The sequence below is a fragment of the Salvelinus fontinalis genome, chromosome 25, assembly GCF_029448725.1.
Source record: "Salvelinus fontinalis isolate EN_2023a chromosome 25, ASM2944872v1, whole genome shotgun sequence".
NCBI classification, from domain to species: Eukaryota; Metazoa; Chordata; class Actinopteri; order Salmoniformes; family Salmonidae; genus Salvelinus; species Salvelinus fontinalis.
In genome coordinates this window covers 830,367-852,677 of record NC_074689.1, presented here as the reverse complement: position 1 = coordinate 852,677, position 22,311 = coordinate 830,367, and the positions used below count along the sequence as shown (strand labels likewise).

General features: G+C 44.3%; 1 protein-coding gene across 1 annotated transcript in view; it reads left to right on the top strand.

The window, feature by feature from the left end:
- Positions 1-1,946: 1,946 nt before the first annotated feature.
- Positions 1,947-22,311, top strand: part of LOC129823295 (transcriptional activator GLI3-like) — a gene marked incomplete at its 5' end in the record, with an annotated part of 36,723 nt that continues 16,358 nt past the window's right edge. Inside the window, 4 exons of the mRNA XM_055882229.1 lie at positions 1,947-2,157; positions 10,221-10,376; positions 16,894-17,095; positions 21,573-21,792. Of these exons, the coding sequence (XP_055738204.1) occupies positions 1,947-2,157; positions 10,221-10,376; positions 16,894-17,095; positions 21,573-21,792 (789 nt within the window). The remainder of the gene's footprint in view (positions 2,158-10,220; positions 10,377-16,893; positions 17,096-21,572; positions 21,793-22,311) is intronic.

The window sequence follows — 22,311 nt, the reverse complement described above, 5'->3', positions numbered from 1 at the left end:
TATGAGGTTTTCAAGCCCTCTTAGCCAATTTTAAAAAGGGAAGCAGTATTAGTTGATTCTTCACTTCAGTGTCCTGAGCTAGATGTTGAGGTTCTAATGTACACATTTGCTGTGTCGAGAACAGGGATTTTGTCAGATGTCAGATGTTTGGACACACCTTCTCATTCAAGTGTTTTTCTTTATTTTTTACTATTTTCTACATTGTAGAAAAGTACTGAAGACATCAACACTATGTAATGACACATGTGGAATCATGTAGTGACCAAAAAAGTGTCAAACAAATCAAAATCTATTTTATATTTGAGATTCTTCAAAGTAGCCTCCCTTTGCCTTGATGACAGCTTTGCACACGCTTTTCCAAAATCTCAAATTTGGACTCATCAGACCAAAGACTCATCCACCGGTCTAATGTCCGTTGCTTGTGTTTCTTGGCCCAAGCAAGTCTCTTCTTATTATTGGTGTCCTTTAGTTTCGGTTTCTTTGAAGAAATTCGACCATGAAGGAGGAGACTGCGTTTATATGGGCTGCAATGTCTGAGGCTGGTAACTCTAATGAACTTATCTTCTGCAGCAGATGCAACTCTGGGTCTGCCATTTCTGTGGTGGTCCTCATGAGAGCCAGTTTCATCATAGCGCAGGATGGTTTTTGCGACTTCACTTTCAAAGTTCTTGAAATTTTTCAGTTTTGACTGACTTTCATGTCTTAAAGTAATGATTGACCGTCATTTATTTTTGCTTATATAAGCTGTCCTTTCCATAGTATGGACTTGGTCTTTTACCAAATAGGGCTATCTTCTGTATACCACCCCTACCTTGTCACAACACAACTGATTGGCTCAAACCCATGAAGAAGGAAAGAAATGTCACAAATTAACATTTAACAAGGCACACCATTCCAGGTGACTAACTCATGAAGCTGGTTGAGAGAATGCCAAGCGTATGCAAAGCTGTCATCAAGGCAAAAGGTTGCTGTTTTGAATATATTTTGTTTAACACTTTTTTGGTTAATACATGATGCCATATGTGTTATTTCATAGTTTTGATGTCTTAATTATTGTTCTACAATGTAGAAAATAGTAAAAATAAAGAAAAACCCTTGAATGAGTAGGTGTGTTCAAACTTTTGACTGGTACTGTGCGTTGGTATGGTTCACAATTCTTGTTGTGGGATAGACAGATATTGCTTATGGATGCTACTCATTGGTAATGACTGAGCTGACCTCACCGTGGAAAGCTCTTTGGACACTTGGATAAACCCTAAAATCAACCTAAATACTATAATGATAATACATTATTATCATTAAATCCAATGGGTTTATTTCTAATTGTTACATTTATTTTTCCAGGAAGGCAAAGTTATGAGAAGTGCTTGCTACTAAATCGAGGCATGGTGGCTAATCTAGTGGTGAAGTTGGCCTGACGTTTCGGTCTGATTAAGGCACAGTGGTGAAAGCAGCTTTTGATCTGAGGAAGGAGCAAGAAGGAGGAGGAAGGAGCAAGAAGGAGGAGGAAGGAGCAAGAAGAATGCATCTCTTCCTCTTCCTCTCCCCCTCTCTCTCTCTCTCTCTCTCTCTCTCTCTCTCTCTCTCTCTCTCTCTCTCTCTCTCTCTGCTGTTCCCTGTAGAGTGCAGATGGAGGGAGGGTGATATTGTCACCATTCATTTGCTGGCCCTGCCAGTACACTCAGTGAGTGTGATGCTGCTGTTGTAGCCTCTTTCAATTCAAGGTCGCATAAAACAAGTTTTCAAGTCTCGTAAGACATATGATATGTTGGCTGGTCAAACACAACCATATTCTTTACTTACAATAAAGCTGTTACAATACCTTGAGTTTGAAGGTAAAACTTTAAAAATATAATTGTTCTGTTATGAAATGAACCTGATCTTCGATCAACTGTACATACAGTATGTACTTATTTCTTCTATTTTTTTTTCTCCCCATTTGTCTGTGTAGGCCTCCTTCACTGGCCGGCAGTCCGGCGTTCTCCGACATCTCCCTCATCCGGATCTCGCCCCACCGGAACCCCTCCGTGGGGGCCGAGTCACCCTTTAACCCACCACACCCCTACATCAACCCCTACATGGACTACATCCGGTCACTTCACTCCAGTCCCTCACTTTCTATGATCTCTGCAGCCAGGGGCCTCAGCCCTGCAGACGGTAAGTCCCCAAACACCCTATTACCTATATAGTGCACTACTTTTGACCAGGGCCTCTCGATTCCCTATATAGTGCACTACTTTTGACCAGGGCCTGTCGATTTCCTATAGAGTGCACGACTTTTGACCAGGGCCTGTCGATTTCCTATATAGTGCACTACTGGTCAAAAGTAGTGCACTAAATAGGGATTAGGTTATTATTTGGGACCCAGAACAAGCACTCGCCCTCTCATGAGTCCCCATACAGTCAAGTATTATTTGAATGCCCACAGAGTCCCATAATATGGAGTTGAATAAGATAAACGTACTGCATACTCTTCCGTAATCTATCTTTCACTTGACCATAAATCCCAGAGCTAGTTAGCTGTAGTAAATACAATGCGGTTGTGCTGTATCACACAGATGTGGGCTCCCTCTCTCTTAAGGCCCCTCAGTGCCCGTTTTGAAAAATAATAATGTACGTTCTTGTTGACCAATATGTTCAGCTAGTGCAATAAGAGTGGTCCGTTATGATCTCTCTAGGTTTGATCCCTAATACGAAGTGCTTCATGTCAAACAAAGGTCATGACAGAGGTGACCTCATTCATTTGAACTGTGCGTGCCTGTGCGTGCATGTGTCTGTCCGGAACGGGCACATGTGACTTTCTTTTAGTCTGCGTGCAGCATGTGCAGTGTGTGACTCTTTCTGTGTTTATGTGTGACTGCGCATGTATACGTCTGAGTGTGTGTGTGTGCGTCGGGAGGCGTGTTTTGAGGGAGGTTATTCTTTGATCTGTGGATAACGTCAGTGGACCTCTGGAGGACGCGTCATAGAGCGGCGGTCACGTACAAGACAGACAGACGGACGTAGAGGGAGGCTCAGGTTCAAGGCCAGGGTCGGTGGCGGAGGAGTGGAGGCTGGAGGACCAGGGAGGGGAGGGTGAAATGGGGGCCCAAATGGCACCCTATTCCCTATGTAGTGCTCTACTCTGGTCAAAAGTAGTGGACTATAAAGGGGAAAGGGTGCCACTTGGGACGCATCCACATTGTCCTGCAGGGATCGTTTTGGTTCCTGTGATGGAGACAGACTGGTTCATCAATTACAATGGGTCTGGAGATGCAGTCTTGTGTGTGTGCTGCTTTTAAAGAGCCTCAGCACTGCAGCTCTGCTCCGGCCTCCTGACCTGGACCTTTAATTGAAGCCTAGAGCTCAATTACTGAATAAGGCCAGCCTTCCCCACTCCTCCCAGGGGCTGTTTGTAATCACAGCTGGACTGAGCTTTGGCTGGCTGGTTCCCATTCTGCTCAAGGAAAAGTTGAGGTGATTGCATTTGAGGTAGTTCAACAGAGTTATACGACCACATTGTTATGCCGTGGTTATAATACTAAACTGATCACAAATGTTTTGTGGCGTTCAGTTCAGGTGGTTTGGCAACTGTCATGGGAACAGTCAGCTGTAACTACTTTGTTGCTGTAGCCATGATAGCTTGCGTGCCAAATGGCACCCTATTCCCTATAGAGTGCGATACTTTTGACCAGTAAGACTTGGGTCAAAAGCCATTTGAGACATAGACAGGGTCTCCAACTAACTCCCTCCATTCACCTCTCAGCTAGAGGTCCTATTAGAGCTGTACTGGTCTCGTACTGTACCTTGTCCTCAAGTGTCTCTGTGAAGAGGTGGATAGAAGGGGCCACTTCCTCTGTACTGGTCTCGTACTGTACCTTGTCCTCAAGTGTCTTTATGAAGAGGTGGATAGAAGGGGCCACTTCCTCTGTACTGGTCTCGCACTGTACCTTGTCCTCAAGTGTCTCTGTGAAGAGGTGGATAGAAGGGCCACTTTCTCTGTACTGGTCTCGCACTGTACCTTGTCCTCAAGTGTCTCTGTGAAGAGGTGGATAGAAGGGGCCACTTCTTCTATGCAGGAACTTCTCGTCCTCGTCTCCCGCTCCTCCCAACATGCATTGCTCTTTGTGCCTTAGGAAGTGGGCACTTGAATTACACCTATCTTTTTAGTCCTAGGTTCTCTTTCACAAAGGAAATTCTCTACTCGCGTTGATTTACATCAAAATGCTTTCTGTGATACATCAACCTATTACAGTATGTGCTAAATTATGAAATGAGGCAAGTAATTACTATTTTAATCAATCAAATAGTTAATTAACCTATCAGCCTTTATGTTGTTAGTATATCATTGTGCTTATAGGTTTTTTCCTTTTTAAGTCTGCACAGATTTTTTTTACTGGAATACATTTGAATAATGATTAATTAATTAGCAGAATTGTATGGAGACTTGAAGCGGGTGAGATTTAGTACCACCTATCTCTCGTTCTTTTTCATCTTGTAACGACTCCCACCGAAGGTGGCTCCCTTTCCTGTTCGGATGGTGCTCGGCGGTCGTCGTCACCGGCCTACTAGCTGCTACTGACTTTTCCTCCCCCTCCCTTTTTGTTGATTATTGACACCTGTTTGTGGTTAGGGTGATTTTTGGGGCTTTATTACCCAGCAGCCCGGCCTGCTGGGTGTGCGGGATTGTTGTGTGTACAGTCTGTACATTCTTGTGTGCCAGGATACGTGTTCGGTGGTTTATGTTTATTTCGTGTTTCTCACTTTGCTTGTGGTGAAGCATTTGGTTTAGAGGAAACGTCAAACACCTGCCTCTAATTGAGAACCATATCAGGCAACACATTAAACCCAACATAGAAACACAGTACATAGAATGCCCACCCCAACTCACGCCCTGACCAACTAAACACATACAAAAACAAGAGAAAACAGGTCAGGAACGTGACACATCTACAGTATACCTCCCTTGTATACCTCCCTTCCAAGATGGCGTAGCAGTGTAGGCGTGTTTTGTTCGTCCTCTCGTGTACTTTTGTATTTTTCGTATTTTTTGTATATATATATAAAAAAAAAAAAATCTATCTCTTTTCGATTTTTAATTCGATTATACCTTCCGGTAACCTGCCTCACCCAATGTGATACGGAATCGCTATTATTTTTTTTACGTTGGAACACATTCAAGAACCTCCAGTAGCTAACCAGCTAATCAGCTACAAGCTATTTAGTCATTTTTAGCCACTGCTAGCGGCTTTTACCTTCTGCACGGACACCAGCCCTGTTCTTAGCCCCGATATAGTACTCGCCAAGCTACCAGCATCGGACTGTCTCTCCACAAAAACGCCGGATTCCTGCCGTAATCCCTGAGCCACTACTTCTGATCCTCACAGCTAGCTTGCAGCTAGCTAGCTCACAGCTTGCAGCTAGCTAGCGCACAGCTAGCTTGCACCCTCCGTGGCACCCAGTACCGAAGCTATCCCTGAGGCCCACCCCCAGCCTACTCAGCTGTTTACCCGAACCCCACTCATACACGACTAGAGCCCAATACTCCACCAGATCCTTGCTGTTAACTCTGGACCTTGGCACCGTATCACCACTGCTACTGATTGGCTATAGTGGCTAACGCCACTGCCACGAAGCTAGCACCAGTTAGCAAACAAAATACTACAATACCTCTTTCGCCATCTGGCTTGGATTCTCTGTCGACACGGCGCCCCGCCGCACCACCACGTCTGGTCTGCTGACGAATACTCCATCCGCTGTGCCCTCAACCGGCCTCCGTCTGAGCAGACCACCCCCGGGCTACTAACTTTAAACGCAAATTTAAACGCGTGTTAGCGTGGTGACGGCTTCCCTGTTCCATCTACTGTTCCCCCCTGGACACTATGATCACTTGGCTACATAGCTGATGCCTGCTGGACTGTCCATTAATCATGGTACTCCATTCTGTTTATTTGTGTTTATCTGTCGGCCCCAGCCGCGAACTCAGGCTCTGTGTGTAGTTAATCCGACCCTCTCTGCCTAGTCATCGCCATTTTACCTGCTGTTGTTGTGTTAGCTGACTAGCTACTGTTGTCTCACCTGTTGTTTTAGCTAGCTCTCCCAATCAAGACCTGCGATTACTTTATGCCTTACTATATGTCTCTCTCAAATATCAATATGCCTTGTATACTGTTGTTCGGGTTAGTCATCATTGTTTCAGTTTACAATGGAGCCCGTAGTTCCACTCCTAATACCTCTGATACCTCCTTTGTCCCACCTCCCACACATGCGGTGACCTCACCCATTATAACCAGCATGTCCAGAGATACAACCTCTCTTATCATCACCCAGTGCCTGGGCTTGCCTCCACTGTACCCGCACCCCACCATACCCCTGTCTGCACATTATGCCCTGAATATATTCTACCACGCCCATAAATCTGCTCCTTTTATTCCTTGTGCCTAACGCTCTAGGCGACTAGTTTTGATAGCCTTTAGCCGCACCCTCATCCTACTACTCCTCTGTTCCTCGAGTGATGTGGAGGTAAACCCAGGCCCTGCATGTCCCCAGGCACCCTCATTTGTTTACTTCTGTGATCGAAAAAGCCTTGGTTTCATGCATGTCAACATCAGATGCCTCCCCAGCTTCTCCTTTACCCAAATCCAGATAGCAGATGTTCTGAAAGAGCTACAAAACCTGGACCCATACAAATCAGCTGGGCTTGACAATCTGGACCCTCTATTTCTGAAACTGTCCGCCGCCATTGTCGCACCCCCTATTACCAGCCTGTTCAACCTCTCCTTCGTATCATCTGAGATCCCCAAGGATTGGAAAGCTGCCGCGGTCATCCCCCTCTTCAAAGGGGGAGACACCCTGGACCCAAACTGTTACAGACCTATATCCATCCTGCCCTGCCCATCTAAGGTCTTCGAAAGCCAAGTCAACAAACAGATCACTGACCATCTCGAATCCCACCGTACCTTCTCCGCTCTGCAATCCGGTTTCCGAGTCGGTCACGGGTGCACCTCAACCACGCTCAAGGTACTAAACGATATCATAACCGCCATCGATAAAAGACAGTATTGTGCAGCCGTCTTCATCGACCTGGCCATGGCTTTCGACTCTGTCAATCACCATATTCTTATCGGCAGACTCAGTAGCCTCGGTTTTTCTAATGACTGCCTTGCCTGGTTCACCAACTACTTCGCAGACAGAGTTCAGTGTGTCAAATCGGAGGGCATGTTGTCCGGTTCTCTGGCAGTATCTATGGGGGTACCACAGGGTTCAATTCTCGGGCCGACTCTTTTCTCTGTATATATCAATGATGTTGCTCTTGCTGCGGGCGATTCCCTAATCCACCTCTACGCAGACGACACCATTCTGTACTATCCAACCTCCAAACGAGCTTCAATGCCATACAACACTCCTTCCGTGGCCTCCAACTGCTCTTAAACGCTAGTAAAACCAAATGCATGCTTTTCAACCGGTCGCTGCCTGCACCCGCACGCCCGACTAGCATCACCACCCTGGATGGTTCCGACCTAGAATATGTGGACATCTATAAGTACCTAGGTGTCTAGATTGCAAACTCTCCTTCCAGACTCATATCAAACATCTCCAATCCAAAATCAAATCTAGAGTCGGCTTTCTATTTCTTAACAAAGCCTCCTTCACTCACGCCGCCAAACTTACCCTAGTAAAACTGACTATCCTACCGATCCTCGACTTCGGCGATGTCATCTACAAAATAGCTTCCAATATTCTACTCAGCAAGCTGGATGCAGTTTATCACAGTGCCATCCGTTTTGTTACTAAAGCACCGTATACCACCCACCACTGCGACCTGTATGCTCTAGTCAGCTGGCCCTCGCTACATGTTCGTCGTCAGACCCACTGGCTCCAGGTCGTCTACAAGGCTATGCTAGGTAAAGCGCCGCCTTATCTCAGTTCACTGGTCACGATGGCAACACCCACCCGTAGTACGCGCTCCAGCAGGTGTATCTCACTGATCATCCCTAAAGCCCAAACCTCATTTGGCCGCCTTTCCTTCCAGTTCTCTGCTGCCTGCGACTGGAACGAATTGCAAAAATCTCTGAAGTTGGAGACTTTTATCTCCCTCAACAACTTTAAACATCTGCTATCTGAGCAGCTAACCGATCGCTGCAGCTGTACATAGTCCATCGGTATATAGCCCACCCAATTTACCTACCTCATCCCCATACTGTTTTTATTTATTTACTTTTCTGCTCTTTTGCACACCAGTATCTCTACTTGCACATGATTATCTGATGATTTATCATCCCAGTGTTAATCTGCTAAATTGTAATTATTCGCTCCTATGGCCTATTTATTGCCTACCTCCTCATGCCTTTTGCACACATTGTATATAGATTCTCTTTTTTTCTTTTTTTCCTACTATGTTATTGACTTGTTTATTGTTTACTCCATGTGTAACTCTGTGTTGTTGTCTGTTCACACTGCTATGCTTTATCTTGGCCAGGTCGCAGTTGCAAATGAGAACTTGTTCTCAACTAGCCTACCTGGTTAAATAAAGGTGAAATAAAATAAAATTAAAATAAATAAAAATTCTCAATCTCTCTGGCTCTACCTCTTGCTTTCTCTGCCCCCCCCCCCCCCCCCTCCCCATCACTCTCTCTCTCACCCTCTCATTCCTTTTCTTCTCTGATGTGGTTCAGTCATATACTACTTGCCTCTTATCCCATTGTTGCTCTGAAGGAGGGCCCTGTGGCCCCACCAACCACCAACTCCTGAGACACATTGAGCTGCTTCTCTTCCATGTCAAGTGCCACACTGAAAGCTCCCCACCCCCCTCGCCCCCAGGATGGCACTACCCATGCCAGGATTCCTGATTTAGAAATTCCGCAAAGCCCTTTCTTCGCACAAATAGAGAATGAGGCACATTACGGTTGAATGCAGAAGCAAAGCTAAAGCGGAACAACAAAGACAATTAAGAAACTCCCCCCTCCACTTAAGACATAATACCCAAATCAAATTAATTTGGAATTTTTTTCTTTCATTCACTGAACCAATCAGCGATGCATATTGCCAGGCATACAGGCCGGCCTTCTGAGGAGATCTTTTCATCCCGCGTTTTCTTTATTTATTTCTTCTCTCCTTTCTTTAAAATGGGACGAAAACACTTGGTGTGGCTGAACTGATTTCATATGTGCATCCAAAACCACAGTGTCAGTCTTTTATTCTCTCTCTTCTCTCCCACTCTTTCGGTCTTTTTCTTGGTTGGGATATATGCAGATGGAAGCACGATGCCAGATGTTTATTGTTAGGATACGGTTCAAGGACTTATAGCGCTCTATAACTAAGGGAAGAGGTTGTAAGGAAAGGCATATTCAGAGGGGGGAGAGGGACAGGGACACACACACGTCCTCCACATACACACACCCCCTAACACCCCTTCTACACACACACACTTACCCATTGGCAAACAACATAGGATGAAATATGATATGCATACCTGCATGAATGAACAATACATTTAAAACCAAGACATACAGTAGTGTCAATTCTGAGTAAGCAGCTTGAAATCACATTTGAGACCTGTAGTACATTACATTACCTCAGAGTCATGCTCCCCATACAGCTGTTCTCTTCCACTCTATATGTGATAGTGTTGCTAATGTGCTCACTAAATTACAGATATTTTTAGCTGTTGTAGGTGTTGCAGGCCGCACCTGCTGTGTTTTACAAGTCATTATCTCACCTAACATGCATGTCTGCCCCCTCTCTGTCTGTCTCTGTCTGTCTCTCTCTCTCTCTCTGTCTCTCTCTCTCTGTCTCTCTGTCTCTCTCTCTCTCTCTCTGTCTCTCTCTCTGTCTCTCTCTCTCTGTCTCTCTGTCTCTCTCTCTCTCTCTGTCTCTCTCTCTCTGTCTCTCTCTCTCTGTCTCTCTCTTCCTCGCTCTTTCTGCATCTCTCTCTCTCTCTTTCTGTCTCTGTCTCTTTCTCTCTGTCTCTCTCTCTCTGTGTCTCTCTCTATCTCTTTCTGTCTCTCTCTCTGTCTCTTTTTCTTTCTCTCTGTCTCTCTCTCTGTGTCTCTCTGTCTCTATCGGTTTCTGTCTCTCTGTCTCTCTGTCTGTCTCTCTCTCTCTTTCTGTCTCTGTCTTTTTCTCTCTGTCTGTCTCTTTCTCTCTTTCTCTCTGTCTGTCTCTGTTTCTCTCCTGTCTGTTTCTCTCCTGTATCTCTCTGGTTCTCTCTCCCCCCTCCTCCCTCCTCACCCCTTCCTTAGCCCCGCACACAGGCCTGACTACAGCAGAGTACTACCACCAGATGGCTCTCCTGGCAGGCCACCGTAGCCCCTACACGGACCTCCTACCCTCTGTGGCCTCCACGGCCGGAGCCACCAGCAGCGCCCTGCACATGGAGTATCTACAGGCCATGGAGAGTAAGTCTGACTGCACTGGGTTTAAGACACTGATGCAAACTCAGTGTTTACCCTTTGATTTTTTCAGCAGTGGTGGTGGGGGGGGGGGGGTTGTTACTAGCATTAGTGCAATGACATTCTAGCGGTTCCCATAGACTTCCAGTCATTGAGCCAACTACTATCCATTCCAAAGTGTGTCTCTGCTGAAGTATACAATATATAATTTAAAAAAATAATCATATGCTAAATGAATATAGGGTGTACACTGTAAACTACAATTTCATGACTTTGTTTGTATGTGGGGGGGTGGGGGTGTCTGTATTTGTGTTTTACAAACTGAGTATTCTAGATAGATTACAACATTATTTCCCTGCACTATACAACAATCTGTTTTACATGGAGCAAAACAACAATCCTACCAAATGAGGAGGGACTAGCTAGCGATTCTAAATTGACATGATTTAAATGAGCCATTGTCTTAATGTGCCAAGCTCAGGCCTGCCTGTGCAGAGGACTTATGCTAATGAGTTATTTTAAAGTGTAAATAGGAAATTAAATGCACACTGAATCTTAGGGAAGGTCGGACAGCCTCACCCCTCTCTCTTTGATGAGAAGGTATTTAGTCAGCCAGCCGCCGCTTTCATGGAAATCCGGGGTGAAACCCCTCCTCATCCTTCCCCCCATTCCTCCGAACAAACTAATTAAAACTAGCCAAACTTGCACGCCTATTTGAAAATTAATTGCTATTAAGTGGGAATTGGAATGTCCCACCATTCATCATCACAGGAAGAAATTCTTTCTTCTGTATCAACGCTTAAGATTAATAGAGTGAAACAAAACAATTAGGGCCACAGTTTCAAATGGGAGAAGATGCCATGGCTATGCTACCTCTTCACTACTTCACAATCGGCTGTGATCATTGCTGGTAATACAGTGGCTTGCGAGAGTATTCACCCCCTTGGCATTTTTCCTATTTTGTTGCCTTACAATCTGGAATTACAATTTATTTTTGGGGGGTTTGTATCGTTTGATTTACACAACATGCCTACCACTTTGAAGATGCAACATATTTTTTATTGTGAAACAAACAAGGAATAAGACGAAAAAACTAAACTTGAAAGTGTGTAACTATTCACCACCCCCAAAGTCAATACTTTGTAGAGCCACCTATTGCAGCAATTACAGCTGCAAGTCTTTTGGGGTATGTCTCTATAAGCTTGGCACATCAAGCCACTGGGATTTTTGCCCATTCTTCAAGGCAAAACTGCTCCAGCTCCTTCAAGTTGAATGGGTTCTGCTCAAGTACAGCAATTTTAAGTCATACCACAGATTCTCAATTGGATTGAAATCTGGGCTTTGACTAGACCATTCCAAGACATTTAAAGTGTTTCCCCTTAAACCACTCGAGTGTTGCTTTAGCAGTATGCTTAGGGCCATTGTCCTGCTGGAAGGTGAACCTCTGTCCCAGTCTCAAATCTCTGGAAGACTGAAACAGGTTTCCCTTAAGAATTTCCCTGTATTTAGCGCCATCATTCCTTCAATTCTAACCAGTTTCCAGTCCCTGCCGATGAAAAACATCCCCACAGCATGATGCTGCCACCACCATGCTTCATTGTGGGGATGGTGCTCTCGGGGTGATGAAGGTGTTGGGTTTGCGCCAGACATATCATTTTCCTTGATGGCCAAAAAGCAAAATTTTAGTCTCATCTGACCAGAGTATATTCTTCTATATGTTTGGGGAGTCTCCCACATGCCTTTTGGCGAACACCAAACGTGTTTGCTTATTTTTTTCTTTAAGCAATGGCTTTTTTCTGGCCGCTCTTCCATAAAGCCCAGCTCTGTGGAGTGTACGTTTTAAAGTGGTCATATGGACAGATACTCCAATCTCTGCTGTGGAGCTTTGCAGCTCCTTCAGGGTTATCTTTGGTCTCTTTGTTGCCTCTTTGATTAATGCCCTCCTTGCCTGGTCTGTGAGTTTTGGTGGGCGGCCCTCTCTTGGCAGGTTTGTTGTGGTGCCATATTCTTTACATTATTTAATACTGGATTTAATGGTGCTCCGTTGGATGTACAAAGTTTTAGATTTTTTTTTATAACCCAACCCTGATCTGTACCTCTCCACAACTTTGTCCCTGACCTGTTTGGAGAGCTCCTTGGTCTTCATGGTGCCGCTTGCTTGGTGGTGCCCCTTGCTTAGTGGTGTTGCAGACTCTGGGGCCTTTCAGAACATGTGTATATAAACTCAGCAAAAAAATAATCGTCCCTTTTTCAGGACCCTGTCTTTCAAAGATTATTTGTAAAAATCTAAATATCTTCACAGATCTTCATTGTAAAGGGTTTAAACACTGTTTCCCATGCTTGTTCAATGAACCATAAACAATTAATGAACATGCACCTGTGGAACGGTCATTAAGACACTAACAGCTTACAGACGGTAGGCAATTAAGGTCACAGTTATGAAAACTTAGGACACTAAGAGGCCTTTCTACTGACTCTGAAAAACACCAAAAGAAAGATGCCACGGGTCCCTGCTCATCTGCGTGAATGTGCCTTAGGCATGCTGCAAGGAGGCATGAGGACTGCACATGTGGCCAGAGCAATAAACTGCAATGTCCGTACTGTGAGACGCCTAAGACAGCGCTACAGGGAGACAGGACGGACAGCTGATCGTCCTCGCAGTGGCAGACCACGTGTAACAACTCCTACACAGGATCGTTACATCTGAACATCACACCTGCGGGACACGTACAGGATGGCAACAACAACTGCCCGAGTTCCACCAGGAACGCACAACCCCTCCATCAGTGCTCAGACTGGCCGCAATAGGCTGAGAGAGGCTGGACTGAGGGCTTGTAGGCCTGTTGTAAAGCAGGTCCTCACCAGACTTCACCGGCAACAACGGCGCCTATGGGCACAAACCCACCGTCGCTGGACCAGGCAGGACTGGCACAAAGTGCTCTTCACTGACAAGTCGCGGTTTTGTCTCACCAGGGGTGATGGTCGGATTTGTGTTTATCGTCGAAGGAATGAGCGCTACACCGAGGCCTGTACTCTGGAGCGGAATCGATTTGGAGGTGGAGGGTCCGTCATGGTCTGGGGCGGTGTGTCACAGCATCATCGAATTGAGCTTGTTGTCATTGAAGGCAATCTCAGCGCTGTGCGTTACAGGGAAGACATCTTCCTCCCTCATGTGGTACCCTTCCTGTAGACTCATCCTGACATGATGCTCCAGCATGACAATGCCACCAGCCATACTGCTCGTTCTGTGCGTGATTTCCTGCAAGACAGTAATGTCAGTGTTCTGCCATGGCCAGTGAAGAGCCAGCAAGATCTCAATCCCATTCAGCACATCTGGGACTTTTTGGATCAGAGGGTGAGGGCTAGGGCCATTCCCCCAGAAATGTCCGGGAACTTGCAGGTGCCTTGGTGGAAGAGTGGGGTAACATCTCACAGCAAGAACTGGCAAATCTGGTGCAGTCCATGAGGAGGAGATGCACTGCAGTACTTAATGCAGCTGGTGGCCACACTAGATACTGACTGACTTTTGACCCCCCTTTGTTCAGGGACACATTATTCCATATCTGTTAGTCACATGTCTGTGGAACTTGTGCAGTTTGTCTCAGTTATTGAATATTGTTATGTTCATACAAATATTTACACATGTTAAGTTAAATTAACACAGTTGACGGTGAGGACGTTTCTTTTTTTTGCTGAATTTATCCTGAGATTATGTGACAGATCATGTGACACTTAGATTGCACACAGGTGGACTTTATTTAACTAATTATGTGACATCTGAAGGTAATTGGTTGCACAAGATCCTATTTAGGGGCTAGCAAAGTGTGCTCGTACCATTTTCCGTTTTTTATTTTTTTTGAATTGTTTGAAACAAGTTATTTTTTTCATTTCACTTCACCAATTTGGACTATTTTATGTATGTCCATTACATGAAATCCAAATAAAAATCTATTGAAATTACAGGTTGTAATGCAGCAAATAGGAAAAACTCCAAGGGGGATGAATACTTTTGTAAGGCACTGTAACTCATTGCGTTTCAGCAATGTGTGTTCCACACGCAGGCCAGGAAAATTAACACTTTAAAGCTCTTCCTTTGTGATATATAGATTTTAGGGGAGAAAAAAGACATAAGGCGTGTGTCGTTAATGTGGTCTAGTTGCATTGTAGCTAGCATAGTTTCAGTCAGTCTACTTCACATCAATGTAATTAGCCTAGGAAAGAGACTAATGAAACAATAGCACTGCCCTGGCTGTTTGGGGCTTTAATGGCCTATTGTCTAATGTTTTTATTCTTATTAGCTAGCTATTTTTAGGTAGCGCTATGCTATTATCGGTATTTGGGCTATATAATTAGCTATTTGGCTATTTTTCCATCAGAATAATTTGTGTTTTTTTACCTGAGGAAAATATAAGCTTACTGATCAAAAGATCCCATCCTGTCCTTCCCACTATTGCTTGAACCCTATGAATGTATTTTATTTAATTCAGTCCTGTTGAGGGAGTGGATTAGTGGTTGGACAGTATAGCTGTGTCACCTATTTAGTTTTCATATTACTGCCAGTTTATGGTTATGATGATCGTGTAGGATACGAGAGAAGGAGGAAAGGAGAGGGGGAGAGAAGTGGTGTGGAGGGGAGTTGTGCTGTGCTGTGCTGTGAGAGGGCCAGGGTCTTCTCAGGTGGCCCTAACTCAGCTGTGTGGGTTAGGAGTTTTTGTGCTTTTGGGCTCCAGGCTCCTGGTTTATTTTCTACTGCCACCAGTCAGTCCAGCCTGTCTGGGTCTCCCTGTCCTGTTCGTGTGAATTAATGACGCTGTGCCTAACCAGCCGTCCCGTCCATAAATCACAGAGAAATTAGAGGGACACTCCAGCTACCCTGTTACGGGCCACGACGCTCCCTTCTCCCTCTCTTCTACCTCTCCCTCTCCTCTCCTGGTTGGCCGATTTATCATTTGGCTGCAGCATTAATAAACATAACTCCCAGGAGGCCCAGCTGTGATGGGACAGCTTCCCTCTTCTACCCCTTCCCCCGTTTCTTCTCCCCTTCTAACTCTCCACAAGTGGAGGCAGTCCCTCACCTAGGGTGTGGTTTTTAGGAGGTTTGTCATAGAGAGGTATGGGAGACAGGTTTGGGAGGGCGTGTCTTAGGTCAACCAGGGGGTAGAAGTTTGATTGAGGTCTGTGGTTATCGCAGGTGTGTGAGATGCAGTGGTTGTGTGAGTATAGAACTGCGTCAGATTTCAGGGAACAAATTCCTCAAATGGCAAACATATTTCCAGAGATGTATAGTGTGTGAGAGATTGCATGTATGTATGTGCGTAGGGGGATTTGTGTGTTTGTATGTGTGAGTGTGTGTTTGCCCCCCAACTCCCCTCTCTGAGACATTAAAGAGAGAGAGGCAGGTTTTCTAAAGAGGCCAGAGCAGAGACAATGTGGAGGGGTGTTCCTCCTCCCTCCTCTCTCCCTGGAGCTCCATGCTCCAAACACAGCCGTACGTATGCCAGGAACTCCACTACACACACACACACACGCACACACGCACACACGCACACACGCACACACACACACACACACACACACACACACACACACACACACACACACACAAAATCATACAACTGATTTCCATGTGAATGGAAGCCTCTGTAATCGCTGTATGTGTCAGGCAAGAGTGAGTGTTTGAATTTAAGGGAGGGAGAAAGGAGGATGGAGGGAGGGAAAAGGGAGGGAGTACAGGGGCTGCGTAAGCTGGTTTTGTTTGCCCACGGAAAAAAGAAAAAACAGCCGACATTTTTTTCCCCGACCTACTCTGTCACAAAGTCATTGTGTCAGTTCACTCACAAAGCGTAACATCCCCTCAGCGTCTTTTCTATCCTTTTTCTCCTCCCTTTCGCTTCTTTACTTTTCCTTCTGTTTTTCACCCTGTCTTGTGACATCTCCGAGTGAAAAGGCAACAAAAGTAATTTCTTAATCTGTACATGCGTCTCATTGTGTGTTTAGAGAGAGAGAGAGAGAAAGAGCTTGTGTTGTTGGCTGCTTGGTATTTTTTCAAAGCCACTTTTCCATTCAACATTGACTGCTTTTGAATAAGGAGGCACATCACTTGATTGCCATAACCCAGTCAGTAAAGTGCTCTGACATACTAGGCACCCCTATGTTGTCTTGTATGAAGTTCATCCATTGACAGTTGCACTTTTTCATTCAAATTTGCCTTTTGTTAGAAGACATTTTGTTTGTTGATTGGATTGAATTAGGTTTTTCTGAAGCAGTGAAGCTCACTCTACGGCCCCTCTATGTTTGTCTATGGTTAAATTAGAAGTAGGCTACAATGTTATAAAAGCCCTCAAATCTATGAAAAATAAGTCAAGCCACAAATTAACATGCAACAAATAGTATCTGATTAAACACAATAGATACATCACTATCTCTTTCACCTACTAGGTTTCTATCCAGAGAGGTTCTGTAGACTACAACTTCTTGCGTCTAATGTCTCTACTGTCTACTCTACTGCCTTCCCCTCTTCCAGGCTCCAGGTTCCCCAGCCCCAGGCTGACGGCAAGGCCAAGTAGGAAGCGGGCCCTGCCCATCTCTCCCCTGTCGGAGCACAGCTTTGACCTGCAAACCATGATCCGCAACTCGCCCAACTCCCTTGTCACCATCCTCAACAACTCCCGCTCCAGCTCCTCCACCAGCGGCTCCTACGGACACCTCTCGGCCGGGGCCATCAGGTATGGGATCATGGTTGCAAAATTGCAGTACGTTTTTTCAATACATTTTGGTTGGAAAATTCCAGAATTTCCTGTTTAAACCTTCCTGATTGCAGGAATAATTTCCATTGGGGATTTCTGGAAAAAGTAATGTATGGGATGATAAAGACAACCAACATTCCACACATACGTATGACTCCATCACGCTTAACGTTGAAGAGCGATGTAGGTATGGAGATGGAGTGGGACAAAGGGCCTGGGGCAGAGGCTATGTTTTTTGTGGGACGTTGGTCTACTGAAGGTGGGGGGGGGGTGTATTAGGATGCGGTGGACCAGTGAGGTTATTATGTGCGTGCGTACGTGTTTCTCCTCTGCGTCCAAACCCCTGGTGGGCCTTGTCCCCCCATTTACCCAGCGTCCCCGGCGGCATGTGTCAGTCATCCACACACCCTCCCAAACACCACCCCCCTAATACACACCGAAACGACAGAGAAAGACAAAGAGAGAGAAAGAGAGAGAGGTAGATCCATAGCCCTACTCGTAGCCATTGATCAGCGATCTGGAAGGAGAACCTGATCAATCACATGCCTCTGTGGCCCCAGTGACAGGGCCAATGATAGGGCCTCCAGACTGATGAGTGATATCACAAGCAGATGGGCCCCCAAATGCGTCTTGGCCCATTGATTTCCACTCGGGGCCGGTAATAAGATCAGCAGACGTATGGAGCCAGGCTGAGAGCAGGCATCAAGGAGGCAGGATGAATGGTGCCTCACCACGCGTGACTGTTATTGAACCATAGGACCTGTGTTTACCTGGAGCTACCTATGTTTACAGAGAGAGCCTGTGTGAAGGTGAGCAGTGGGAGGTTTGGATGTTGATTTCATCGATGATGTAAGTGAAATAGTCAATTAAGGGTACGCAAGCTATCTGCACTCACTATCTTGCACTGACCCTACGCACACTCACGAGACTATATATACAAACCATATACACACTCACTAGACTATATATACAAACCATATACACACTCACTAGACTTTATATACAAACACTATACACACTCACTAGACTTTATATACACATCATATACACACTCACTAGACTATATATACAAACCATATACACACTCACTAGACTTTATATACACACCATATACACACTCACTAGACGTTATATACACACCATATTCACACTCACTAGACTTTATATACACACCCTATACACACTCACTAGACTATATATACACACCCTATACACACTCACTAGACTTTATATACACACCATATACACACTCACTAGACTTTATATACATACCCTATACACACTCACCAGACTATATATACACACCATATACACACTCACTAGACGTTATATACACACCATATACACACTCACCAGACTATATATACACACCATATACACAATCACTAGACTTTATATACACACCATATACACACTCACTAGACTTTATATACATACCCTATACACACTCACTAGACTATATATACACACCATATACACACTCACTAGACTTTATAAACACACCATATACACACTCACCAGACTATATATACACACCATATACACACTCACTAGACTTTATATACACACCATATACACACTCACCAGACTATATATACACACCATATGCACACTCACTAGACTTTATATACACACCATATACACACTCACCAGACTATATATACACACCCTATACACACTCACTAGACTTTATATACACACCCTATACACACTCACTAGACTATATATACAAACCCTATACACACTCACTAGACTATATATACAAACCATATACACACTCACTAGACTATATATACAAACCATATACACACTCACTAGACTACATATACAAACCATATACACACTCACTAGACTATATATACACACCATATACACACTCACTAGACTATATATACAAACCCTTTACACACTCACTAGACTATATATACAAACCCTTTACACACTCACTAGACTATATATACACACCCTATACACACTCACTAGACTATATATACACACCCTATACACACTCACTAGACTTTATATACACACCCTATACACACTCACTAGACTATATATACAAACCCTATACACACTCACTAGACTTTATATACACACCATATACACACTCACTAGACTATATATACAAACCATATACACACTCACTAGACTTTATATACACACCATATTCACACTCACTAGACTTTATATACACACCCTATACACACTCACTAGACTATATATACACACCATATACACACTCACCAGACTATATATACACACCATATAAACACTCACTAGACGTTATATACACACTCACTAGACTATATATACAAACACTATACACACTCACTAGACTATATATACACACCATATACACACTCACCAGACTATATATACACACCATATAAACACTCACTAGACGTTATATACACACTCACTAGACTTTATATACACACCATATACACACTCACTAGACTTTATATACACACCATATACACACTCACCAGACTATATATACACACCATATACACACTCACTAGACGTTATATACACACCATATACACACTCACCAGACTATATATACACACTCACTAGACTTTATATACACACCATATACACACTCACCAGACTATATATACACACCATATACACACTCACTAGACGTTATATACACACCATATACACACTCACCAGACTATATATACACACTCACTAGACGTTATATACACACCATATACACACTCACCAGACTATATATACACACCCACTAGACTATATATACACACCATGTACACACTCACTAGACTTTATATACACACCATAAACACACTCACCAGACTATATATACACACCATGTACACACTCACTAGACTTTATATACACACCATATACACACTCACTAGACTATATATACACACCATATACACACTCACTAGACTATATATACACACCATATACACACTCACTAGACTATATATACAAACCATATACACACTCACTAGACTATATATACAAACCATATACACACTCACTAGACTATATATACACACCATATACACACTCACTAGACTATATATACACACCATATACACACTCACTAGACTTTATATACAAACCCTATACACACTCACTAGACTATATATACAAACCATTTACACACTCACTTGGCTATATATACAAACCATATACACACTTACTCACACACACTACATTGACTCTCCCACACAAAACCCACACACATAAGACACACACGCAGACCAACACAACACAAACACACATACCTACATACACATGACACACACACTCTCTCACACACACTTTTACACTCCTCATTTGCTGCTGCTACTCTGTTCTTTATTTTAGTCTTATTCTAATCCTGATGCTTAGTCACTTTACCCTGCCGTCATGTACATATCTACCTCAAATACCTTCGACCTTTGCACATTGATCTGGTACTGGGACATTGTGTTACTATTTTTGTTTTTAATGAGAAAGGAAGGGTGTCCATGATCTAGTTCTGTCACAGTAGGGGAGAGCTAGCAAGCAGACAATGCAATGTGAAGTGACTGTTGTAGTTATATACGAAGTTATAGGCATGATTATACTGTTGCTATAATAAAGGTTTCTTATAATTGGGCTTTTTTTCTGACAGAACCCAGTCTTTCTGTCATCGTCAGTGTCATAAAGTGTTTACAGTGGAGCGATGCGTTAATATCACTAGGGTTACATAAGGTTCCCCCAAATTTTCCTAGATTTATTGCCCTCCCTTTTGATTCCGAGAATCCGCCAACAGGGATTTCTGGGAAGTTTTGGAAAGTTACCAGAATTTTGCAACTAAGTATAACCTTACATTTTTCTTTTACTTTTCTTTTACCAGGCAGGTCAATTAAGAACAAATTCTTATTTACAAAGACGGCCTGGCAAGGGACACATCAGGAATTCACAGTGCTAACAATCTGAACATTCATTGCCAGGGATTCGCCTTGGGCCTCGTAGGCTCCCGAGTGGTGCAGAGGTCTAAGGCACTGCATTTCAGTGCTAGAGGCGTCACTACAGACCCTGGTTCAATTCCAGGCTGTATCACAACTGGCCGTGATTGGGAGTCCCATAGGCCGGTGCACAATTGGCCCAGCGTTGTTAGGGTTTGGCTGGGGTAGGCCGTCATTGTAAATAATAATTTGCTCTTAACCGACTTGCCTAGTTAAATAAAGATAAAATAAAAAGCAGTGTTACCAGAGCATCACATCTCCTGTCAGATGAGGAGCTAGCCAGAACAATTTATTGTCCCTCATTTTGCCTCGTTGCCATTGCATTTGCCGCTCAAATACATCAGAATGTAGTTTGATAGTGGTACATTAATTGTTAACTTTATAAATATTGATAATGGAAAAAAAGGGGGGAGGGGTCTGCACCAAACCTTGTTGTATGTTTTATGTTTCACCCCAACACTGATTATGATATTGTTTCCCTCCAGTCCGGCATTGAGTTTTGCCTACCCTCCGAACCCCGTGGCACTTCAGATGCACCAGCAGCTGCTTGGTCGGCAAACGGGGATGGTGGGTTCTGCGTTCGGCCACAGTCCGCCGCTCATCCACCCCTCCCCGGTCTTCACCACCCAGCGGCCCATCCCTGGCATTCCTCCTCCTGGCCTCACACCCAGAGAGCGCTCTGTCATCTCTAACGACACCTCACAGGTGAGAGACTCCTCCCTCCTCCACGTCAGAAGCCTCTGCGATTCATCATCACAGGTAAGAGATAGATAGCACTGCCATGTGCTAGCCACGTGCTAGCCGCGTCCGTGGTAGTCTGAACAGATACAAGGCTTAGAGACAAGTAGAAGCAGGCTCCCCTCCGCGCTCTGGCCTCATGGGAGTTACGGTCCCCTGGATGTGTTATTTTCGAATGGGAACGTCGTTTTTGAACATCGTTTTTTCCCACATGAGAAACAACAAGGGACTTGTTAGCATAGGATCCCACCACTGACACCATTAATCACACAGGAGGAAACGGGGATTAAAATGGGAATTTATGAATTCCACAGTGTCTCTCCATTCCGACTGTATGTGGGGGCTCGCATTTAAAGCTCGCATTTTAGTTTGCTACTTTGTGGCATGTTAATGACACAGATCCACACTCACTGCTGTTTCTAGCTATGAGGTAGTTGGTGGATGAGATCTCTCATTCAAGGTAGAGAACTGACTATGTAAATGTAT